General features: G+C 37.0%; 1 protein-coding gene across 2 annotated transcripts in view; it reads right to left on the reverse strand.

Annotated features, from left to right (window-relative positions):
• Window positions 1-466: 466 nt before the first annotated feature.
• Window positions 467-24,966, reverse strand: part of RIT2 (Ras like without CAAX 2) — a 347,266-nt gene continuing 322,766 nt past the window's right edge. The window contains exon 5 of one of the 2 annotated variants that reach the window (XM_001497798.5): window positions 467-966. In XM_001497798.5, coding sequence (XP_001497848.1) covers window positions 739-966 — 228 coding nt within the window. In that variant the 3' untranslated portion in view covers window positions 467-738. Of the gene's footprint in view, window positions 967-19,910; window positions 20,265-24,966 lie in introns of those variants that run through there. The other variant, XM_070275631.1, reaches the window with a different exon arrangement.

A 24,966-nucleotide genomic window follows, 5' to 3' on the forward strand; every position in this document is an offset into this window, starting at 1 on the left:
CTTTTATGGGTATATGAACCACCAAATTCATATTAGCCTCTGCTTTCCTGCTACAAAGAGAATATCCTTTGCTGCAGCCCAGTGACTTCCTGTGATAATTTTGCCAAAGCCTAAGGGACAGAGCGCTGTAAATATGAGGATATTTCATTTCAGCCCTCCAATGACCCACAAACAGTTCCTATTATTAATAATTCCTCTAAAGTTCATCTCTGGAGCACCCAGAGGAATGTACCACGGAAAAGTACCACGACTTCGACACTTAAGGAAGGACCAGGCTGCAGACTCTTGCTCTGAATTGTTTCCTGAGCTTCTTCATTATTTACTGAGATTCCTGAAATGCAAACAACGGGAGTCTTATCAGGCAAAGGCAGATCCCCTGAGCCTTTTATCATTCTGTCTGCAATTTCGAATATTTCCTCTATAACCAGACAGCATACCAAATGAAGCTAGACTCTTTAAAGGGAAATGAGGCAATTGGAATGTCAGTTTTATTTAGTAATACATTGTAAAAACTAAACAGCATATCCAGCTGATTGACAAAATCCATCTAACTGTTAAGGGCAAAACAAAACTCTCTCAAAAGGTACAGTTATGCATATCTTGCTTTAACCTATAGGCAGATATTTAAAGAGAGAGAGACAGACAGAAAGACAGAGAATATTGAAGCAGAATGCAACATTTGGAATTGTCCAGCTGATAAAATTCAGAGCGAGAGTAAGAGAGTTAGAAGCAAGGATATCATGTCATGTTTTCTCTCTTCTTCTTCAATGAGCCTTTTAACTTCTTCCACAGGCTGTCTTTTCTCTTCAGTTTTTTTTCCATCAAGGATGGCATGGACTCCTTCTTGCGGATTTCCCTCACTAAACCATGAAAGGCATCATCGATGCAGAATCTGAGGGCTGCAGAGGTCTCAAAAAAAGCACAGTTATATTCTCGGGCCAGGCTCAAGCCTTCTTCTGTAGAGACCTAAGGGAAAAATAAATGGTATTAAAAAGAGAGGAAAGGAGAGACTCTGAGCTCCAAAAGTTTGTTCTCTACCAGGGCTGTGGGCCTCAGTTATAAGAAAAAAAAAATCCAAAACTGTGAGAATTCATTTTAAGGGAAGACACCTAGAATTTCCGAATTTGGTGGACAAATAAGAAATCAGAATCTCTGAAAGGGCAGCCAATTAGAACAGATTAAAAGTGGAAATCTTTTTTTTCTCTACAGACTTCAAAAGAAGTAACATAGCATTGTGGTCAAAAGTATTGCTTTAGATTAAAACTAGTTGGTTTCAAGTTCCAGTTCTACTTTATGGCTTGCCAACTTGAGTAAATTTCTTAACCTTTTAGCCTGATTTTGCTCATCTTTAACATAGGAGAATAACATCTGCCCCAAAGGCTCTTTGTTAGGGTTAAATGAGATCATGCGTAAAGGTGCAATGAACACGCTGGGCACATGTTTGAAGCTCTACATATATTAGTTATTATTAGTTATAGTCTAGACCTTTCAGTTAAGAATAAGTCCAGATGAAGTTGTCATGAAACTTTAAAAACAAACTCTGGCAAAATAAAAAGCAAAACACCACCATTACGATACACAAGCCTTTCTCTAGCAGAGCCCTCCATGTGTCCTTAGAGCTTTGTGAGTCTTCTGTGGCACTTAACTCTGCCGTGGCTCATGCTATTGCAATGGGTCCTCTAGAGATTATAAACTGACTGAGGTCAGGGACTATGCCTCATCTATCATCAATTATTGTCTACCACAGTGCCTGGTATCTCAGTTGCCATTAGAGGTATTAAAGGAGTTAAAAAGATAATCAATAAAAATACCTAGGTTTTAATAAATATTAAGACGTAAACATAAATGATGCACAAATATTTAAATTGTGGATTAAATGTCACTGTAGCTGGATGCTAGTAATCCTGCTTGAAATTTAGCACTCCCATTAAACTCTACCATCTTATTCACACTGGCTCTAAGAAAGCAGGAATGAGGTTGCCTTTACTCAATATGTTCAGACTGCCTTGTTGCCCATACTGGTTTATTTATTTTCTTAAAGTCACTCACACATTTATCTATTTTTAATATATATTTATATACTTAAATATACTTTTATATTATAAATATACTACCATTTTACAAATATGTTGCCCAATAGAAGTATATGGTGAACTGGAGACTCCATCAGTGTGGAACCCTGAGTGACTAGGACTGTGATGAGCAGAGTGCCCAGTTCACCCATGTTGGATACGTGGCCTAACTAAGAAAGAAACTTTGTTATTTTAAGCTGCTGACTTCTTGGAGTTATTTATAACCAGAGCATAAACCAGCTTTCTTAACTGATATACCATACCATATTGCAAATAAAGGGTTGAGCTGGGATGTGAAAATAGGTCTATCTGATTCCAAAGCCAAGTCTTTCATTCTAGTCTTTGATAGATTAACCTCACCAAGGGCCACTAAACAAAGATGAGTAACTGTCATGTTTTCACCCTGTTAGACACAGAATGTCTGGATTCTCTCCTTTCTCTTTCATCCTGTTGGAAAACACACCAATCCTTTTCTGAAGCTTAAGAAATGCAGCTAAAAGCAACCAAGTTATCAACACTATGTCTTACCAGGAACTGGACAAAGTCATAAGTTTGTTAAGTAACTTGTCTATTTCCAAGTAATCACAGGCAATAATATTTTTTTTCTTTTTCTATAATTGAGATATAATTAACATACATTATATTAGTTTCAGTTGTACAACATAATGATTCAATATTTGTATATATTGCAAAATGATCACCACAACAAGTCTAGTTAACATCCATCACCACACATAGTTACAAATTTTTTTTTCCTGTTGTGATGGGAACTTTTAAGACTTATTCTCTTAGCAACTTTAAAAAATGTAACACAGTATTACTAACTATATTCACCACACTGACTTATATATTTTATAACTGGAAGTTTGTACCTTTTGACTCCCTTCAGCCATTTTGCCCCCACACCTCACCTCTGGCAACTACCAATCTGTTCTCTGTATCTATGAGCTTGATTTTGTTACTTTTTATTTATTTATTTTTAGATTACACATGGAAGTGAGATCTTACAGTATTTGTCTTACTCTGTCTGACTTATTTCACTCAGTATAATGTACTCAGGCTCCATCCATGTTGTCACAAATGGTAAGATTTCATTTTTTATGGCTGAATAATATTCCAGTGTATGTGTATATATACATATATATATATAGTATATATACACTGTATATATATATATACACAAATACATATAGTATATATACAAAGTATATATATATATATATATATACATCCTGTATGTGTTTATATATATAAATACATAAATATATATAAATATAAATATAAATAAAATATAAATAAATATATGTATATATATGCATATATACACACACCACATTTTCTTTATCCATTCATCCATTGATGGACACTTAAGTTTTCTCCATATCTTGGCTATTGTAAATAATGTGGCAATGAACAGTGAGGTGCATATATCATTTCGAGTTAGTGTTTTCATTTTCTTTGGATAAACACCCAGAAGTGGAATTCCTGGATCATATGGTAGTTCTATTTTTAATTAGCTGAAGAATTGCCATACTGTTTTCATAGTGGCTGCACCAATTTATATTCTCACCCATAGTGCACAAGGGTTCTCTTTGCCACATCCTCACCAACACTTATTATTTCTTGTCTTTTTGATAATAGCCATTTTATAGGGATGAAGTGATATCGTACCATGGTTTTGATTTGCATTTCCCTGATGATTAGTAATGTTGAGCATCTTTTCTCCTACCTGTTGATTGGCCATCTGTATGTCTTCCTTAGAAAAATGTCTATTCAGATCCTCTGCCTTTTTTTTTAATTGAATTGTTTGGTTTTTTGCTATTAAGTTGTATGAGTTACTTAGGTATTTGGATATTAACCCCTTATCAGATACAAGATTTGAAAATATTTTCTCCAATTCGGTAGGTTGTCTTTTCATTTTGTTCATGATTTCCTTTGTTAAGAAGCTTTTTAATTTGATGTAGTCCCATTTATTTTTTCTTTTTGCTTTTATTGCTTTTTCTTTTGGTGTCAAGCCCGAAAAATCATCACTAAGACTTACCACCCATGTTTTCTTCTAGGAGTCTTGTGGTTTCAGATCTTCCATACAAGTCATTAATTTATTTTGAGTTAGTTTTTGTATATGCTGTAAGACAGTGGTCCAGTTTCCCAACACCATTTATTGAAGAGTCTGTCCTTTCCACATTTTATATTCTTGGCTCCTTTGTTGTAACATAAATGACCTTATATGCATGGGTTTATTTCTGGGCTTTCTATTCTGTTCCATTGATCTATGTGTCTATTTTTATGCTAATACCATTCTGCTGTGATTAATATAGCTTTGTAGTATAATTTGGACTCAGAGATTATGATATCTCCAGGTTTGTTCTTCTTTCTCAAGATTGCTTTGGCTGTTTGGGGTCTATTGTGGTTCCACACAAATTTTAGAATTGTTTGTTCTATTCTATGAAAAATGTCATTGGGATCTGGATAAGGATTATATTGAATCTCTAGATTGCTTTGGGTAGTACGGGCATTTTAACAATATTAATTCTTCCGATCTATGAGCACAGATTATCTTTCCATTTATTTGTGTCTTCTTCAATTTCTGTCATCATTATCCTATAGTTTTCAGTGTATAAGTCTTTCACCTTCTTGGTTAAATTTATTCCTAGGTATTTTATTCTTTCTGATGTAATTGTAAATTAGGATTGCTTTCTTAATTTCCCCTTCTGATAGTTTGTTATTAGTGTCTAGAAATGCGACAGATTTCTGTATACTGATTTTGTATCCTGCAACTTTACTGAATTTGTTTATTAGTACTAACAGTTTTCTGGTGGAGTCTTCAAGGTTTTCTATATATAAAGTCATTTCATCTGAAAATAGTGATAGTTTTATTTCTTCCTTTCCAATTTTGATGTCTTTTATTTCTTTTTCTTGCCTAATTGCTGCGGGTAGGATTTCCAATTCTGTGTTGAATAAAAGTGATGAAAGCGGGCATCCCTGACTTTTCCTGACCTTAGAGGAAACATTTTCAGCTTTACACCATTGAGTATGATGTTAGATATGGACTTGTCATATATGGCCTTTATTATGTTGAGGTACATTCCCTGTATGCCCAATTTGTTGAGAGATTTTATCATAAATGGATGTTGAATTTTGTCAAATGCTTTTTATGCATCTTCTATTGAGATGATCATATTCTTTTTATCCTTCAGTTTGTTGACGTGGTGTATCACATTAATTGATTTGCAGATGTTGAAACATTCTTACATCTCTGGAAACAACTCTACTTGATCATGCTGTGTGATCTTTTAATGTATTGTTGAATTTATTTTGCTAATATTTTGATGAGGATTTTTGCACTATGTTCATCAGGGATATTGGCCTATAATTTTCTTTTCTTGCAGTATCCTTGTCTGGTTTCTGTATCAGGGTAATGCTGGCCTCATAAAATGAATTTGGAAGTGTTCCTTCCTTTCTAATTTTTGGAAGAGTTTGAGAAAGACTGATGTTAATTCTTCTTTGAATGTTTGGTGGAATTTACTAGTGAACCTGTCTTGCCCTGGACTTTTATTTGTATGGAGTTTTAAAATTACTGACTTAATCCTCTTTTTGGTAATTGGTCTGTTCATATTTTCTGTTTTTTGGCATACAATTGTTCATAGTAGTCTCATGATCATTGGTTTTTCTGTGGTATTAGTGTTACACCTCCTCTTTTATTTCTGATTTTATTTGAATCTTCTCTCTTTTTTTCTTGGTGATTTTACCTAAAGTTTTCTCAATTTTGTTTATCTTTTCAAAGAACCAGCTCTTAGTTTCATTGATCTTTTCTATTGTCTTTTGAGTCTCTATTTCATTTATTTTTGCTCTAATTTCTGTTATTTCCTTCTTTTTACTATCTTTGAGCTTTGTTTGTTCTTCTATTTCTAGTTCCTGGAGGAGTAAAGTTAGGTCGTTTATTTGATTTGTTTCTTGAGGTAGGCATTTATCACCATGAAGTTACATCTTAAAACTATTTTTGTTGGATTGCATAAGTTGTGGTATGTTGTAGTTCCATTATTGTTTATCTTAAGCAATTTTTTATTTTATTTTTAATTTCTTCATTGACCCATTAGTTGTTCAGTAGCATGCTGTTTAGTGTCCACATATTTGTGGGTTTTCTGGTTTTCTACTCATAATTGATTTCTACTTTCATAACATTGTGGTCAGAAAAGATGCTTGATATGATTTCAGTCTCCTTAAATTTTATAAGACTTGTTCTGTGGCTTAAGGTATCAGCTATCCTGAACAATGTTCCATGTGCACTTGAGAGGAATGTGTATTCTGTTGCTTTTGGATAGAATGTTCTGTATATTCTGTTAAGTCCATTTGGTCTAACATGTCATTTAAAGCCAATGTTTCCTGGTTGATTTTCTGTCTGGATGATCTATCCATTGATGTAAGCGGGGCATTAAACTCCCCTATTATTATTGCATTGCTGTCTATTTTTCTATTTAGGCCTACTAATATTTGCTTTATATATTTAGGTGCTCCTAAGTTGAGTGCATAAATATTTACAAACGTTATATCTTGTTGTATTAACTCCTTTATCAATACATAATACCCTTTTTTGTCTCTTATTACAGTCTTTGTTTTAAAGTCTATTTTTATTATATAAGTATAGCTACCCCAGCTTTCTTCTGGTTTCTGTTTGCATGGAATATCTTTTTCTATCCCTTCCCTTTTAGTCTATGTGTTCTTACATCTGAAGTGAGTCTCTTGTAGGCAGCATGTAGATGGGTTTTCCTTTTTTATCCATTCAGCCCCTTTATGTCTTTTGATTGGAGAATTTAGTCCATTTACATTTAAAGTAATTATCAATAGATCTGTATTTATTGGCATTTTGTTAATTGTTTTCTGGATATTTTGTCATTTTTCTATTCTTTTCTTTTTCTCTTGCTCTCTTCCTTTGTGGTTTGATGACTTTCTTTACTGGTATGCTTAGATTCTTTTCTTATTATCTTTTATTTATCTACCAGAGGTTTTTGCTTGGTGGTTACCATGAGGCTTACATATAACAACTTTTACTTATAGCAGTCTATTTTAAGTTGATGACTTAAGTTTGAACACATTCTAAAGCTCTACATTTTTATTTTCCGCCCCTTGTGTTTTATGTTGTTAATGTCACATTTTACATCTTTTTGTCATGTTTATTCCTTAATTAATTATTATAGTTATAGCTATTTTTGCTACTTTAGTCTTTTACCCTTCATACTAGATTTATAAGTGATTAATTCCCTACATTTACTATGTATTTTCTTTTACCACTGAGATTTAGACTTTCCTATGTTTTCTTGTTACTAATTAGCATCCCTTCTTTTCAGCTTAAAGAAGTTCTTTTAACATTTCTTGTAAGCCTGATTTAGTGGTGATGAAATTTTTTAGCTTTTACATCTCTGGCAAACTATCTCTCCTTCAACTCTGAATAACTTTTCTTGGTATGGTATTCTTGGTTGGAAATTTTTTCCTTTCAGCACTTTGAATATATCATGCCCCTCCTTTCTGGTCTGCAAAATTTCTGTTGAAAAATATGCTTATAATCTCTTGGGGATTCACTTGTATGTGACAAGTTATTTTTCTCTTGCTGCTTTTAAGATTCTCTCCTTGTGTTTAACTTTTGATGTTTTAATTACAATATGTCTTGGTGTGGGTCTCCTTGGGTTAATATTATTTAAAACTCTCTAGGATTCCTGGACCTGGATGTTTCTTTTCCCAGGTTAGGGAAGTTTTCAGCCATTATTTCCTCGAATGTTTTCTGCCCATTTCTCTTTCTCTTCTCCTTCTGAGACTCTGATAATGTGAATGTTAATCTGCTTGATGTTGTCCCATAAGACCCTTAAGCTATCTTCACTTTTTTTCATTCTTTTTTCTTTTTACTACTCTGTTTTGGTGAGTTCCTTTGCCCCGTCTTCAAATTCACTGATCCTTTTGTCTGCTTCATCTAGTCTGCTATGGAACCCCTGTAGTGTATTTTTCAGTGCAGTTATCGTATTCTTCTGCTCTGTGACTTCTGTTTGGAACTTTCTTATATTTTCTATCTCTTTGTTGAAGTTCTCACTGCGTTCATCCATTCTTCTCCCAAGTTTGGTGAGCATCTTTATGACCATTACTTTGAACTCTTTATCAGATAAATTACTTATCTCAATTTCATTAAATTTTTTTTTGAGAGTTTGTTTTGTTCTTTTTTTCCAATATTTTATTTTATTTTTTCTCTCTTTTTTATTGCAGTAACATTGGATAACTTTCAGGTGTACATCATAATATATTTTGAATTCTGTGTAGATTACATCATGTTCGCCACCCAAAGACTAATCACAATCCATCACCACACATGTGTGCTTAGTCACCCCTTTCACCCTCCTCCCTCCCGCCTTCCCCTCTGGTAACCACCAATCCAATCTCTCTTGCTATTTGTTTGTTGTTGTTTTTATCTTCTACTGATGAGTAAGATCATACAGTATTTGACTTTCTCCTTCTGATTTGTTTCACTTAGTATAATACCCTCAAGGTCCATCCATGTTGTAACAAATGGCTGGATTTCATCCTTTCTTATGCCTGAGTAGTACTCCATTGTGTACATATACCACATTTTCCTCTTCCATTCGTCCCTTGATGGGCACCTAGGTTGTTTCCAAGTCTTGGCTATTCTGAACAATGCTGCGATGATCACAGAGGTGCATGTATCTTTATGCACTTGTGTTTTCAAGTTCTTTGGATAGATACTCAGTAGTGCAATAGTTGGATCATATGGTAGATGTATTCTTAATTTTATGTGGAAACTTCATACTGTTTTCCACAGTGGCTGCATGAGGTTTTATTTTATTCTTTCATTTGGAACATATTCCTTTGTTTCTTCCTTTTGTTTGACTCTCTGTGTTGGTTTCTATTCATTAGATGAAACATCCTCTTCTCCCAGTCTTGAAGGGTTAGCCTTGCATAGGAGATGATCATTATTGTTCAACCATGCCCTAGCTCTTAGTTTTCTCTCAAACCTTTGTGAACGTCCAAGCAGTCTGTTTTATTTTTAATAATTCCCAGTAGTAGAGGGTGGTCAAGACCAGTCAGTGTCCCAAAGAGGAAGATCTCAGCAGCTCCTAGATTCAGGAGGATTGGAAGCCAAACCTTCAGGCAACAGCTTTAAAGAATGAAAATACACACACTCCTGTGGGACTGCAAGCATAAGCCTCACTGGCCCTACAAGGCAAGCAATCTGGAGGTGTCCCCTGGGCAGCAGTCACAAAAATCAGGGCTCCAGATGAGCATATAAGCTTCTTTTTGGAAGATGCTGGTGAGCTGTAGTGAGGCAGAGGGAGAGCACAAAAATGGCATCCCCTGCTCTATGCTCCCTGAGAGCACCTCCATAGCCTGTATGTCAAACCTGAAGCCTGGCTCTAAGGCAAAAGCCTCAGGAATAGCAGGTAGGCCTCTTTCACGGAAAGGAAAGACAGTGAGTGTTTTAGTCTGCTGTCTATGCAGTGCCCTGGGGGTGGTAGACTGCCAAGAACTATCTCTCTGATTATTATAATCCCGTGGGACACAGGAACACAAGCCCTCTGGCCGCTAGTGCCAGGCAATCAGGGGATATCCTCTGGGCAGCAGCTGCAAAAACCAGGGCACCAGATATAAAAATTGGGGTACCAGGCATGTAAAAGTGTTCCCCTTCAACAAGTGCTGGTCCTCTTGAACATGGCAGAGGGAAAGAGCGAGGATAGTGCCCACCCTTTGAGGTCTCAGGAGAGGCTTAGAGTCTGCCCTTAAACATTTGTTTAGTTAGAAGACTGCCCCTCAGGCTGGAGCTGTGATGATAAGCTAACAGGCTTCTTTCCAGAAAGATTGAGCTCCTGATTCTCTTGCCTCTTGCTGTGTCCTAGGGGTGGTAGCTGATTAAGAATGTTTTCTCCATTGGTTACAGTCTGTGGGACCTGTGAGCATAAGTCCCACCAGCCACTGGAGCCAGGCAATGTAGAGGTGTCCCCTGGAAGCAGACACAAAACATCAGGGCACCAGAGAAGGGTATAAGTTCCTTTCCGTAAGATATAGGCGAGCTGGAGCAAGGCAGAGGGAAAGTACAAGGATTGCAGACACTGAGAGCACCTCTGTAGGTTCCTATAAGTGTGCCAGACCGGAAGCCTGCTCATCAGAATAAAGCTCCTGGGTAATTAAAAAGGCCTCTTTCTCAGAAAGACTGGAGATGTGTTTCAGTCTGCTATCTGAGCAGTTCCTTGGGAGTGGTCATCTGCCAAGAACTGTCTCTCTGTTACAGTCTCATAGGACCCAGGAATGTAAGACCCCTGGCCTCCAGAGCCAGGAGATCAAGGGGCATCTCCTAGGTGGTACACATAGAAACTGGGTCACCAGACATAAAAACCAAGGCACCAGATGTGCAGAAGCTCCCTTCTGGGAGATACTGGCAATCTGGAGTTAGGTAGAGGGAGAGTGTAAAGATGGTACTTACCAAAAAAAGGCAAAAAAAAAAAAAAAAAGAGAGAGAGAGAGAGAGGGAAAGGAAAAGGGAAATTTAAAAAAAAGAAAAAAGTGATGCCTGTAGGCTTTAGCAAGGCAGAGGAGGAGCAGGAATATGGCACCCATCAGCCTCCATCCCTGGAGGGTATTCCAGCAGGCCTCTGCTCCTTAGACCCATGATTTAAAATTGGGAAATGAGTCTTTTTTGCATAAAGTCTGGGAACTTTTCAAAGGGCTACATTTGCACTGGGCCCTGGGCGGGGGCCGGGTGGGGGGGGGGGGTTGTGAGTCTGCACAGGCCCTTTAAGAGACATTCCTCAGTTCACCAGAGCCCCATGGGTCTCCTGAGTGTGAGTCCCATTGGTCTTCAAATACAGATGTTTTAGGGGCTCATCTCTCAGGTGCCAGTCTTAAAAGTTGGAATGCCCAATGGGGAGCATGAATTCCTTGCTCCTTGGGGAGAAGCTCCAGGTTTTGAGGTCCCTCTCGATTATAGGCCACTGTGCTGGGGTGGGATTTATGGCGAGATTGTGTCTCAGCCTTTCCTACTCACTTCGATATGATTTCCCTCTTGTTTGCCCGATGTGAAGGGGTCACTCCACCAGTTTTTATTTTTTTCAGAGGCAATTTTCCCAGCTATAGCTGTAGATTTGTTGTGTCCATGGGAGGAGGTGAATTTAGGATCTTCCTAGGTTGCTATCTTGAACTGGAACCCCACAGGCAATAATCTTATCAAATGTTTTGACACGGCATAGCTTGTGTGGCCATTTTTTTTTCTGTCTCCTGTAACAATTTTCCCACCCTGAAGGCAATGACACGTATTTTACATTTTTCTATAGCAACACTACATTTCTGGTCCTATTTTCTAGATTAATCAGCTTTCATTAGATTATATGTATACGAAAACAGCCTCAAAATCTCCCTGGCTTGAAAAATATTTCTTTTGTGCTCGCATTGCTCATTAACAGCTGGAAAGCAGACTGTGGCAGCTCAGCTCCAGGCTGTTGGTTGGGTTCTGGTTTGCCCCTTCTATCTTCTTATTCTGGGACTCAGGCTGCAAAAGCACTTCTTATCTGTGGTGTGATGTTCCCATGACAGAGAGAAGGAGGGCGAGAGGCAGAGATAATTTTACCCACATCGCAATGGTCAAAAGACAAATGGAGAAATCTAAAGTCACTGAAACAGGATGTACACTCAGCTCACTATGAAGAATGGCAAGGATGGGGAAGAAAGAAAGAACTGAGAAGAAATAACAGAATCTACCAAAATCAGTTAGAGGTAAATACAGTACACTTTCCAACTAAAGAGAAAAAGTGTCAGACCAGATTCTTAGAAACTCACTTGTAGTTGAAACATCTTACATGTAAGGATATAGAAAGAGTGAAATATGAATGGAATAATACAGAAAGAAAGCTGGTATGTTGACATAATATCAGACAAAGTAGATAGAAAGTTAAAAAATTACTAGAGTTAAAGGGAGATATTTTATAACGATAAAATGATCAATCTATAAGGAAGATATTATACTTATAAATGTATATGTACTAAAAATCATAGCCTCAGTTTATAAGAAAAGTTGAGAGAACTAAAATCCATAATTATAGTAAGAGATTTTAACACCTCTCCCTCAGCAATTGAAAGAATAAGTAGACAAAAAGTCAATAAAGATATAGAAAATCTGAACAAAATGACACAATCTAATTTATATGTATATGATACTGTACCCAACAGATAAAAAAGTCACATTCTCTTCAAGTGAATGTGAGGCATTTATAGAAACTGACTTCACGATCATTTATAAAGCAAATCTCAAAACATTGCAAAGAATCAAAATTACGGCTATTCCAAAACAGAATTAAGATAGAAATTATTTTTTTTAAAAAAAAGTAACTAAGAATTCCCCAGATACTTTGTAAAAATATACTTCTAAATAGTAAATAGCTCAAAAAAGATACTACAAGAAAATTGGAAAATATTTGGAACCGAATGATAATGAAAATGTAACACATCACAATTTGTGGGATAGCTTTGTTTAGAATGGTGTTTATAGCATTACACACGTTTTAGAAAAGTAGAAACACTCAAATTTAATGACTGAAGTGGCAATCTCAAAAAGTTACAAAAAAAAAAGCCCAGTAAATTAAACCCAAAGACAGTAGAAAGAAGGAAATGATAAAGCTACAGATAGAAATAAGTGAAATAGAAAACAATCATGCAATAGAGAAGACTAAATCCAATGAGTTTTCTTTGTAGATGTTAAAATGATAAAGCATAAGCAAAACAAAGTAAAGGGGGAAAAAAAGAAAAGGGCACAAATAAACAATATCAAGTATGACAAAGTAGACATCACTACAGATCCTACAAATACAAGAAAGATATTATGTTTGTCCCAATAATTCTGATAAGTTAGATGAAGGATAAATTCCTGTCAAACAAAATTTGCCAAAACTCACACAAGAAGAAACAGAAAATCTGTATTATCCTATACCTTAGTCAAGGAATTAGACATGTAATTAAAACCTTTCCACAATTAAGTTTCTATGACCAGAAGCCTTCTTCAGTGAATATGATATTAGCATTATCAGTAATAGCAAAAAACAACCTGAAAGCAACACAAGTATTATCATCAGTAAATTTGATAACTTGTTGTGTATTAATACAATGGAATACTGTTCAATGTAAATGAATAAATTTTTGTTATGTAAAACTTAGATAAATTTTACAAACATAATGTTTAGTGAAGGAAATTAGACCTAGGAAACATTTTTATTAAACTTTTTGTCTTAGATAGCTTTAGATTTATAGAAATGTGACACAGTACAGATAGTTCCTATATACTCCACATAAAGTTTCTCCTATTATACTAATATGATAAATAATTACATTTTTAGAAAGTTGAAACACAGGACAACTGTTCTTTAGTATTAGAGGTCAGTGTAGTGTTTCCTTTGAGAGGTGACATGAGAGAGTCTTCTGAGAGACAAGAGAGTCTATCTTCCTTGATCTGTAATGGTGGTTTCAGGTCAATTCGCTTTGTGAAAATTTATAAAATTATACATTTATAATTTATATACTTTCTATCTACAATATGTCAATTAAAAACTCAAACAAATGCACTGTATAATATGCAGCACTCCGTTTGAATTTGGAACATTGTCTTGTCCTCAAGTGCAATAATATTTCTACAGCCACATATTTAAATATGCACAGTAAATGGGATATGTAAAGTCTCTAAATAGACTAGGATCACATCAGATCATGTTTTGTCACAAAATGAATTGGTTCCGGTCAGATTTATAAATAAATACATTAAGAAAACTTTATTTTTTATACTTTTAAAACTTTACTTTTTATACTATTTACATTTCTGAAATTAGATTACAGATTGTGGACTTGTATTATATTTTTAGTGGGAAGATTCAATATCATCAAGGTTATAAATAGTCCCAAATTAATGTATAATTTCAATACAAATTCATTCAAATCCTGAAATCTTTTGAATTACAGAATATCATACAGAGATACTAAAATTAACGGGGAAGAATAAAGGTAAAAATAGGAAAGAAATATTTTAATTCTAGTAAGAAGGGGGCAAGAAGAACAGTAACAGTGATGTTGGACCCCCCATGTTAAGGCTCTCCATAAAGCTACAGCAGTTCAAGCATTGGGGTGTTAGTTAAGGGCAGGACAGGCAGACAAATACGGTGCAACAGAGAAGCTAGAAACAAGATCAAAATATGTATCAGAGCTTGACAGATTGTTGGGGTGGCCTTCCAAATCATTGGGGAAATTAAGGTGCGTCCAATGGTACACTGACATTGAGTTACCATTTGGGATCATTTTTGATGTATGGAGATTATTTACACTATTTTTTAGGAAGAATAGAAGTAGAAAGGGATTGGAGTTAAGGCTTTAACCAAATCTGCAATTATTCTTTACACATTTAAAAAATTTCTCTATGCAAACACACACATATATTTATGAAATGTTTCCTAATTATCCAATGTAAACATCACATTGGAGACATCAAAGTCCAATATAACAATCAAGCTTAATCTGAAATAATATTTGAAAACAAATTCCATGTGAAGATTCCTTTCGAAATCATACACAGCAACACAGCGCCTTTAACAGAAGACATAACTGCACTAAGGTCCCTCCAGCCCCCGCTATCTGAAAGTTCGCTTTATGCCGCTTTGCTTTTACGAAAGACCTACATTAGTACCTGTTTTCGCTAAAGGAAAGAAATTTAAGGAAGATTTTCGCTTTCACGAAAAAAGGTCAAAAGCGAAAATAGCGTCGTGTTTGTTTTGCAGTAAGCCTAGAGAGGCAGCGCACCCCAAGCGGGGAGAGAGGCGCTGCCAAGCGCCTTCCCCGGGAACTACACTCAGCATCAAGCTGCCATAGTTTCGAACAGTGTCTGTGAGCATCTGTGCTTCATCTAGATTTATTTTGGGAGGTTATTTTCAGTGTCTGGGAACGTTCACAAAATTGTTCCATATAAATTAATGGTAATTGCTTCTTTGCTTTGCCATTTCAGCTTACGAGGATTTCACAGGTTCACTCTACTTTTGGACAGCGAGGGAAACCTGTAACTTATTATTTGTAGCAGGCTGAAGTATATTTAACTCTGGACTACCCATTACTTTTGTAAGTGATGTAGGAATCATGAACTCTTTATTTCAAAGCATGAAAAGTAGTAGCATATATCCTTAGATTCATTATCGAACTATTAATTTCATTTTATTTAATTGAATAAGTGATTTTCACATTCACTATAGTAAAATGTAAATGAAAATTTAACTACTAAAATATTTGCTCTCTTCTATATTTCCTTAAAAAATTCTTATTAGATCAGTGACCTAAAATTTTTACTTTAAGAAAAATATTAAAGAGAAAGCATACTTTAAAAATAAATTCCCATGTTTCAATAAATTTTATCTTCCACCAATGTTGACAAACCATATATATGTCATCACTACCTTGACTCTGGAATTTATATACTATAAATTCAAGGGATGAACTTGAGTCCAAATATGTAAGAAAAAATAAGTTCAACAAACATTAATTTTTACAGGTTTCTAGGCTTTTTGTTTAGTAAGTATGGTTAGTTTAAAGGTGACAAATATTGCCATAGTATCATTGGGAGTAATTTTTTGTCCACTTAGTGGTGTTCTGACTGGTTCAGAACCAGAATGCATTAACAAGCAGTAACAACTTCTACATTAGGGTTCCAAACCAGGGTAATTAATGTATCCCTCTAATGTATTATATCTTATCTATTCAAATTTCAAGTAAAATTAGTTTTAAGTCACAAATATTCATTCACATCATACAGGAACTGCTAAGAAAGAAGTGCCATGTTAGAAGGGAATTACGTTTTTTTTTTAATTTCCCAAATGAGGAGTTTCAGGCCCAGAAAGGTTAAGCAAATGGTTCAAGGTCACACACCTAATTAAGTAAAACAACCATCAAGTTCCCCTCTTCCATCAAATATTGTTTCCAGTCCTTCCTGCTATTTCTCATGGGGTCTCTCCAGTTCCCTTTGCTAATATTTCACTTAGATTTAATTGATTTATTCTAGTGTGAAGTGTTACAAAATAAGGTAATACTTAAGTGATAAATAAATGGCATAGAATATTTCATATTGCATTTACCTAAAAATAAAACTTTGAATAAATAGGGAAATCATAGGAAAAAATAGATATTGTAGAAAGATTATTTTGGGGGAGAGGAGCCATTGATGCAGATCTCATTACACTCCCTTCCCCCTCAACGGCAAAGAAGGGCAATTTGTGATTAAATGTGCCACCTGGAGGCCTCAGAAAGCATTGGCAGAAAAAAAGGAAGAAAGAAAAACCCTTCCTAGAAGTAATAGAAAATTTCAAGAACCCAGGGGAGCCATCTTTTTAATATATGTGACCTTTTTCACCGAGGAAGGTCACCGTGTAATATGCCACTTACTCCCTAAAATGCCATTTCCCATCTGCCAGAGGAGGCGTGAGAACACAGTCACAGCTGCATCGGGGGTTGATGAGACGGCTGGGGCACTAGGGTGAGTAGAGCCGGTTCCAGTCCAGGCCCAGCTGCTGGTGGGAAGCGGCAAGCATGCTGGCCAATTAGAGTCCCATTCCCAACAATCTGCTGACTTTAGGGGCTTCATCGCTCTTTACATCTTTTTATCTTTTACCTGAGCTGGGTAAAAATAAATTAAATTGAATTATCGGAAAGGTATTCGGGGTAATGGTGGTTGTCTGGTAAGCTATATGATTCGTAATAGCACAAAAGGAAACTCTGAGACTGATCTGCTATAATTGCTAACCTTGAATGAGGAAAGATTGGCAGAAAGATGGGTCTGGCTTTTCCAGGAGGAGCTTCGTAAGCAAAATATCTTCACCATTAAGTCTACTGGGCACCGTTAAAACAGTTAGTGTACAGAACAAGCTCTTTGGGATTTGTTTTATATTTTTTAATGTCTCTATGTTTCACTTCATTCTTACCCATGGAGTAATTAATTTTCAGTATATAGCCTACATCATCAAGGTAACAGGAATCATAGTTTCCAGGGAAATTTGGGCAAAACATCTTATTTGTTAGCTTGAAGGAAAAGCTGCCCAAACTTAGATTCTTCAGTTTCATTTTGTTTAGTTGTGTAATTGGTTTTGATCATTTTTTTGTTTTGTTTTGGGTTTTGGTTTTTTTTTTTTTTTTTTTTGGTGAGGAAGATTGGCCCTGAGCTATCATCTATTGCTAATCTTCCTCTTTTTGCTTGAGGAAGATTTTTCACTGAGGTAACATCTGTGTCAATCTTCCTCTATTTTATCTGGGATGCCGCCACAGCATGGCTCAACTAGTGGTGCTACGTCCACACCTGGGATCTGAACCTGCGAACCCAGGGCCACCAAAGTGGAACACATGAACTTACCCATTACGCCACCAGGCTGGCCCTGGTTTTGATCAATTTTAACACTGTGAGGAGCCTTGGCACTTTCCTTGACCAGCTCCAATGAAAGTGCTTTTGATTCATTTAACCTGATTTATTTATTTACTTATTTAATCTGAGTTATTAACTTTTTTAGAATTTGAATGTAAGTACATAGATGTCATCTCAAACTCCTTATAGGGAAAACCAAAACAAAGCGAAGTCCTGGCAGGAATGTTCCACCCTTAGCGGCAGTCATTGACACACGGGAAACTCGTTCTTGGCAGAACAAAGACTGGGCCTACAGGGTGTTCCATCCCACTACGTTCCCTCCATCCTGCTGTCTTTCTCCAACCCTTTTTTCTAAGTGAGTGAACAATAAGCCTATGACCTAAGCAGAGGTGCAACTGGAGAAGAGATGTCAGTCTCTTTTAGCAGGTCCTCTAACTTTTAGGAGCGATTATGTTGGTGCTTCCTTCTCTTGTCTTGGCAAGGAGGAGTGCAAGCATCTCTCTACCCTTCTTCATGGTAAGGAGAAGGAAAAGCATCCCACCTTGGCTTCAAGAACACAGGTTCCTGCCACCCTCCCCCCTCAAATTCCCAGCCTCTGACGTTATAGACTGGGAAGGGATTGGGGATCGGGGAGCAGTGAGGGTAGGAGGCAGCAAAGCCGTTTTGATTGTCCATTGTCTGGGGCTCTCTTTACCATGTGGAGTCCCTTTTACACCTTAGTACCTACAACTCCTCTACACAGATCTTTCCATTTTGCTTTTTTCTCCATCTAGTAAGTCTTCCATTTCCTTCCGCCCCACCTCTTCCAGACCTACTCAGGTCTTCACAGACAATCCCAGAGTACGGTGATCTCAGTGGCCTCTGCTTTGCTCTGCAACCTATCATTCAGGAGAGAAGTTTACGGGCCTTAAAATTTAGCTGTTTTAGCTCACCAACCAAACTGCAAGGTAGCTGAACAGAAACCATATTGTGTCCTTTTTAATCCTTACTGTGCTTAGCCACAAATTTTGCGGGTGACAGATGCTCATTAAATATTTAATCTTGATGATGTTGGTAATGACATCCCATAAGCAGTCACTGGTGACCAGAGAGTCCATTATAATGAGTACATCAAACTGCAATTCCAGAAGCCAGGATATTACTTCCAAATTTATTTGTGCCATAGTGTGACTTCCAGTAAGACACTGGACAAAATCTTGCCACAGCAGATAAGAGTATGGATTCTGGAATCAGATTATAAGATCCAAATTCTGGCCATACCACTTCTTGGCCCTGGGCTCTTGGGGAGTTGCTTAGCCTTTCTGTGCTTCAATTTCGTCATCTTTCAAATTCTACCTTATAGAATTGTTAATAGGATTCAATGAGCTATGACATGGAAAGCACTTGGCATGGTTCCTGGCATACTGTGTACATCCAATAAATATTACCTTTTTTTTTCAATGTCTGGAAAGAAGGTCAGAGAAAAATTTCAGTTCTTTTAGATTGCATTTTGGCCCTGCTTAGATTTATCCTGCTTCTCACCATGACCTACAAACCCTCTTGATGGTTCGTCTGTCCACGTCCCCAAGCACAGTTCATACCTCTCTCCCGTCACTCATTTCCCCCAGCCGTGTACTCACACACACGCCCAGTGCGATCTTGTTGCTTGCAAGTGCTATTTCCTCTGCCTGGAATGTGCTCCCCAAGTACTTTTCTTGGCTGATTTCTTCTCATCATTTGTGTCCCAGCTTAAATATCACCTCCACTGAGACATCTTGCCTGATTATTCTCTAGAAATTATTCTGTACATTGCCAGTAATTCTATCCCATTACTGTGCCTTATTTCTTTTTGGGCACTTAATTATTCTCTGAAACCATCTTACTAATTTCTTCATGTGTTTATTTTCTGTCTTCCTCCCATTCAGTGTAAGCTTTATTACTGCAGCAACTTGGTCAGTCTTATTTAAGACTGAAGGGGGTCACAGCATAGTGGCTGGCACTTAGTAGGCACTCAATATTTGTAGAATGACACCACTGGAGCCCTGGCCTTGGGAATACAGCTGGGCTTACAAAAAGTAGAAGAGTTAGTTCTTGGTTAGGGGGATAGAAAAATAAAAAGGAAATTTCAGATCACTGTGATCAATTCCATGACAGTGGCCAGCACAGGACACTGCGGCACCATTTATAAGTAATGCCCAGCTCTTTATTAGTGCTTCTTGGCTTCCTGAGGGAGGGAGCGCTCATATGAGAGCTGAATGATAAGTAAGAATTACCTAGGTTGGTGAGGGAAAGCAGGGTGTTTGGGGAGCAGAAGGAGTCTGAGATAGAAGGATGAACAAAGGCCTAGGGCAGAAGTGATAATGGCACTTTTGTGGCTCAGTAGTAATTAATATGGTTCCAACCAGAGAATGAGGGAATGAAGAGCACAATCAGAAGAAATTAGTGAGTTTAAATGCCTCATTTATTTAAATTCATATGAAATATGTTTGGAACCCATCAATTGAGTAATAAAAAAGAAGCCTATTTCTTGAGAGCCTACTCTGTGCAAGGAAATGTAAAAGGTTTTCCCTCTCCTGCCGTTCTGGAGAGATATTGATTGAATGGAGAGAAAAGCAGGACATAATAAATTAAACGGTGTAGCCAGTCCTTCTGAGGCACAGGATGGTAATGGCTCCAGGGTAAAGGGTTCAGACTGCTTTGTACAGAAGACATTTGAAGTCTCCAAGGTCTTGTGCTTTTCATTCGAAAAGCTCTCATATGCTGGGGGGAGAGGTTGCCATGGCAGCCAGTAGTTGCTATGAAGGGAAAAAAGAGAAGGTTAATGCTAAATATTTTGCTAACAGCAATATCTGGCTTCTTCTTTGAAATTTTCTCCTAAGGACTTTACTTTTAAAATGTCCCGTTAAAATTATAAATCAATAAACTTAGGCAGTATATGAAATATGCATGCAGGAATACCTATGTATAAGTATGCATATATGTATGTGCATGCCTAAGGATATCGTCATATATTTGCACTAATAAATAAATGTGTGTATTTGATGTATATTAAATGAATGGCTCTCCCTAACCATAGAGAATTAGTTATTATAAAAAGCTAAGTGTTCTAAGTGGCCCAAAATTTTACTCTCTAAGCACCAAAAAATATGCCAATGGTTAATTTATTACATTAATAAATTTATATTAGGTAAAACTAGAAAGAAGGAATTCATGTATTATACTTGTAACACATGCAACAATTATAGTTAAGCAATAAGTTGTGTAACTATAATTTTTGGATCCCCTGCAGAATCCAAGACCATGAGGGCAAGGAAGATGGCATTCCCAACACCACCTCAGTGTTTTACACATAACTATGTCCAATAAACATCTTTCCTGTCTCTTCTTTGAATGGGTGGGTGAATAAATGGACAGAAAGGTGACCAAGGAGGAATCAACTAATTACTACAGCCAAAACTCTCCATGAATTAACTAGAGAGCTCAGAAGCTAGAATCTCACTTGAATTGCTGAGGGTTTTAAATCCTTTCCATTAAAATTCATTTCAAGTGACACAAATGGTCTATGACATAGACTCTCTGTGTAGAATAAGTGCTCTCCAGAATCTCTAAGCAGAAAAAAAGAGAGCAGGATCATGATGCTTGCTTGAATGGAGTCTGGGAAGCACAGTGGCAGATGACTGTGATGAGGTCGGAAGGAAAACCAGAGATATCAGGTTTCCTCTAAGCTTGTGGTCAACTTGAGTATCCTTTTGGATTATATTTGAAAAGGTATGCCATGAAAAGAAGGATGAACCTGAAAAAAACAAATTTGATTTAGGTTCTAATTCTGGGATCTACAGAAGGCAGAAATAAACCAATGTCCCTTATTCTCTGGTCCTACACACAGGAGCTGGGCATTTTTTGAAAAATGTATAAGCAGGTGCTTATTGGCACCACTGTAACTTTAGTTTTCAATTTTAGCAGAGCCATCCATGCACTTGTCAATCATTTTACTTATTATTAGCCAGTGCCCTTTTCTATTCTTCATTTGGTTCTTCAGAATCTTCACTTCTCTTCTCAGGTCTTTGACCCTCTCCTCATGTTCGGCAGATGCTCTTGCCCTCTTCCTTCACCTCAATGAGGAAATAAAAGCATCCAAGGAGAATGCCTTTAACATCTGGGACTAGCACCCAGAAGCTCATCTGTGTCATTGGATGTCTTATCTTACTCTCCTCAGTCTCTGTGACCTCCATCTGGGCTTTGAGTCTTCTTTAATATCCACTTCAGTCCTGCACCATTGGTTGGCCCCCTCTGTCTCATGTTTTCAGACTTCATTCTTAAAAGTCCATTTTTTCCCCAGAAAAATATGCAAGCCACCTATTTTAACAGTCCAATTCTAGTTACTTTCTTCTATATGTCCTTTCATTAAAATACAGATATACCATCAAACGCAGATTATTCGGGAAAATATTTGTACACGGTTAAAAAGAGGAAGAATGGGGCTGAAGCAAGAAAGCAATTGAGAGAAGGATGCACAGTTTCAAAAGAAAATATGTCACAGATTTATGTGCTAATTTCTCTTAACCACTTCTGATTACACATCAACCTTCACAATCTGTATTCTGACCCCCTCCTCACCCATCCTCCTAAAATGGTTTTTGAAATGGTTTGCTTCCAAACCCCATAGTTGCTTCCAATGATCTTTCACCATCTACATTTGATAAACTGACTACTCCCTTCTTTAAACTGTTCTCCTTTGACTTGGTGACCCCCTTCTTTTCTGATTTTTTTTAGCCTTTTTATGATTACTCTTTCAGAATATCCTGTCCGAATGTCCTGAAAAATCCTGCTACTCACTCACTCCTTTCATAATTATGTGTCCATGGATTCTGTCTTTGACTTTATTTCTACCCTCATTTGATGTTTCCTCCTTGCATGTTTTATTCAAATCCATAGCTTTAGCAATCATTAGAGTGCTCATGAGTCCCAAATTAATGTCTTCACACCTCATCTTTCAGTTTAAGTCCAGAATCACATGTATAGTTCTCTGGTGAGAAGTTCCTCTGGAATGGCTCATAAGCACTACAAAATTAAGGTGACTAAATTAATTACTTTTCTTCCCAAAATGTTCCTTCTTGGTTGATGACACCAATAGTCCCAGTAATCCAGCTGAGAATTGTTGAAGTCCTTCTAGATTCCTCTTCTATATCCTTAAATTGAATTGCTAATTAAGTCATTTCATTTCTATCCCTTTATTACCAAATGCTGTTATCTTCCCTCTCCATTTACATGACTATCGCCTTAACTCAGGCTCTTGTTAATTTATCCCCTAAATGATTTTCTACCTTCAGATATGAGCCCCTCAAATCTATCCTTCATACTCTAGACAGAGGGAGGTTTCTGGAACATAAAGGCAAATATTTAACTCTCCAATGTAAGTTATTTCTGTCATTCCCCCATCATCAATAGCACATAATAAGTGCTAAAAAAAATAGTGATATTATTCCTACAGTTATTACTACAAGATAAGGTGAGATGCACCTCTTACTATGGATAAGTAAGTCTGCCTCTCAAACCTCCATTTCCTTCTCCTTAAGATAAAAATAATAATATCTCCTTCAGAAGGTTTTTATACAGATTACAGTAGATTATGTAGCAATATGGTCAAGAACCTTCTAGCACAGTGAGTGTACTTAATAAATCTGTACATAGTAATAATTACTAATGGAAGAGTCTGGGCCCTTAAAAGAATAAATGTCGTCAATTGGGTTAACAGAATTAAAAAGGTGTGGGATATCCTCAAAACAAAAGAATTCAGGATTGCAATGACCTTTAGGGTAATCTCCAAGCCACCAAGTCATTGCATATGTCGCCTCCACAGCATCTCTCTCATTGACTGATTTCTGCAGACACACACATTCATATTCTTCTGTAAAATGACTGTTTCTGCTAAAGGTTCTCATTTAGTCAGAAGGAAATTTGATTCTACAAATGAAATTGTCCCTAGGCATACTAAACTCCAAATTCTTTGCTGTATAAATGAAATAAACTACAACAGTGTGGGAGTACCTACATTTCAAAGAGAGTATAGTTCTTCAATTTTGGAGTTGGCACTAAAACACAGGACTCTCTTTTTACCACTGTATCTGCCGCTTCGTATAGAACACAAAGAGACGGTGCATGGAACAAGTAGAACACCTGGGAAGGAGAGGTTCTGAGAAGAGACTTCCTGAGGCAATCCAGTGGGTGTGGAGGTGGGGAAGATGGAAATTAGAGGTGGCTGCCATTTCCCCCTATTTAGTCAGAGAACAGCTGAGGACTCTGGACATCTTGATCTGGGGCTTTAACTTTATTAAAATTCAAATTTATACTTTTAAAATTTATATTCTTTTTTATTTATTTATTTATATTTATTTAGTTTTTTATTTATTTTATTTTTTTTGGTGAGGAAGATTGGCCCTGATCTAACATCTGTTGCCAATCTTCCCCTTTTTGCTTGAGGAAGATTGTCACTGAGCTAAGTTCTGTGCTAGTCTTCCTCTATTTTGTATGTGGGATGTTGCCACAGCATGGCTTGATGAATGATGCACAGGTCCACACCTGGGACCTGAACTCGCAAATGCTGTGTTGCTGAAGTGGAGAGTGCGAACTTAACCACTACACCACTGGGCTGGCCCCCAAAATTTATATTCTTTAAATTTATTTTGTAATAGAATGTATATCTGCAAGTTCCCAACCCTTTGGGTTTGGAAGATATTATGTGTAGATTCAAGTGACTGCACAGATGACAGCTTTAAACTCGTACAGAAAACCCCTCTGTGGCCTTAGAAACTCCTTCCATTTGTTGCTTCCCAAGCCAAGTTGCCTGATCCCTCCCCAGGTGGACAAAATTACTGCCTCTCATGGCTGGGCACACAGCATGCTGGCGCAAGGAAGGCAATCCTGACAAGTCTGTTAAGAAGCAGCAGCCTGAGACTGCATCTCTAAGTCGGTGACACCTGTTTTCTCTTCCAGATTCTGGTCATGTCAGAGCACATGGCAAACAACACTATCGCTGCAATGACTTGTCAGCTCACTGACATTATCTGTGCTCCATCCTCCGCAGAAGCAGCTGAGAACATAGTCTGCGTTAGTCAAAACATCAGGTCTCACTAAGATACAATGGGGGAAAGTATCCTTTTTAAGAGGAGGGTTTCCGAAATCAGATGTCCTGAGTTCTAATCCCATCTCATCCACTTACTAGTTGAGTGTCCTTAATTGACTTACTCAGCTTCTCTAATACTCAATGTCCTTATCTTAAAATGGGGTTAGTAAGAGATATAAAGAAGGTAAACAAAAAGCCTCGTGCTTATTACATATTACATGTACTATAATTTGGACTTTTTTGTTTGTTCATTAATACATGTGACTGGCTTCTCTCCCTCAGAAACCATGCAGTCCTGATGAGTGAGAAGGTTGATTCTCGTCTTTACAACCACCACCAGAGTGGGCTAGGGGACTTTCTCTCATCAGAGTTAT

The sequence above is a fragment of the Equus caballus genome, chromosome 8 (assembly GCF_041296265.1).
Source record: "Equus caballus isolate H_3958 breed thoroughbred chromosome 8, TB-T2T, whole genome shotgun sequence".
Classification (NCBI taxonomy): domain Eukaryota; kingdom Metazoa; phylum Chordata; class Mammalia; order Perissodactyla; family Equidae; genus Equus; species Equus caballus.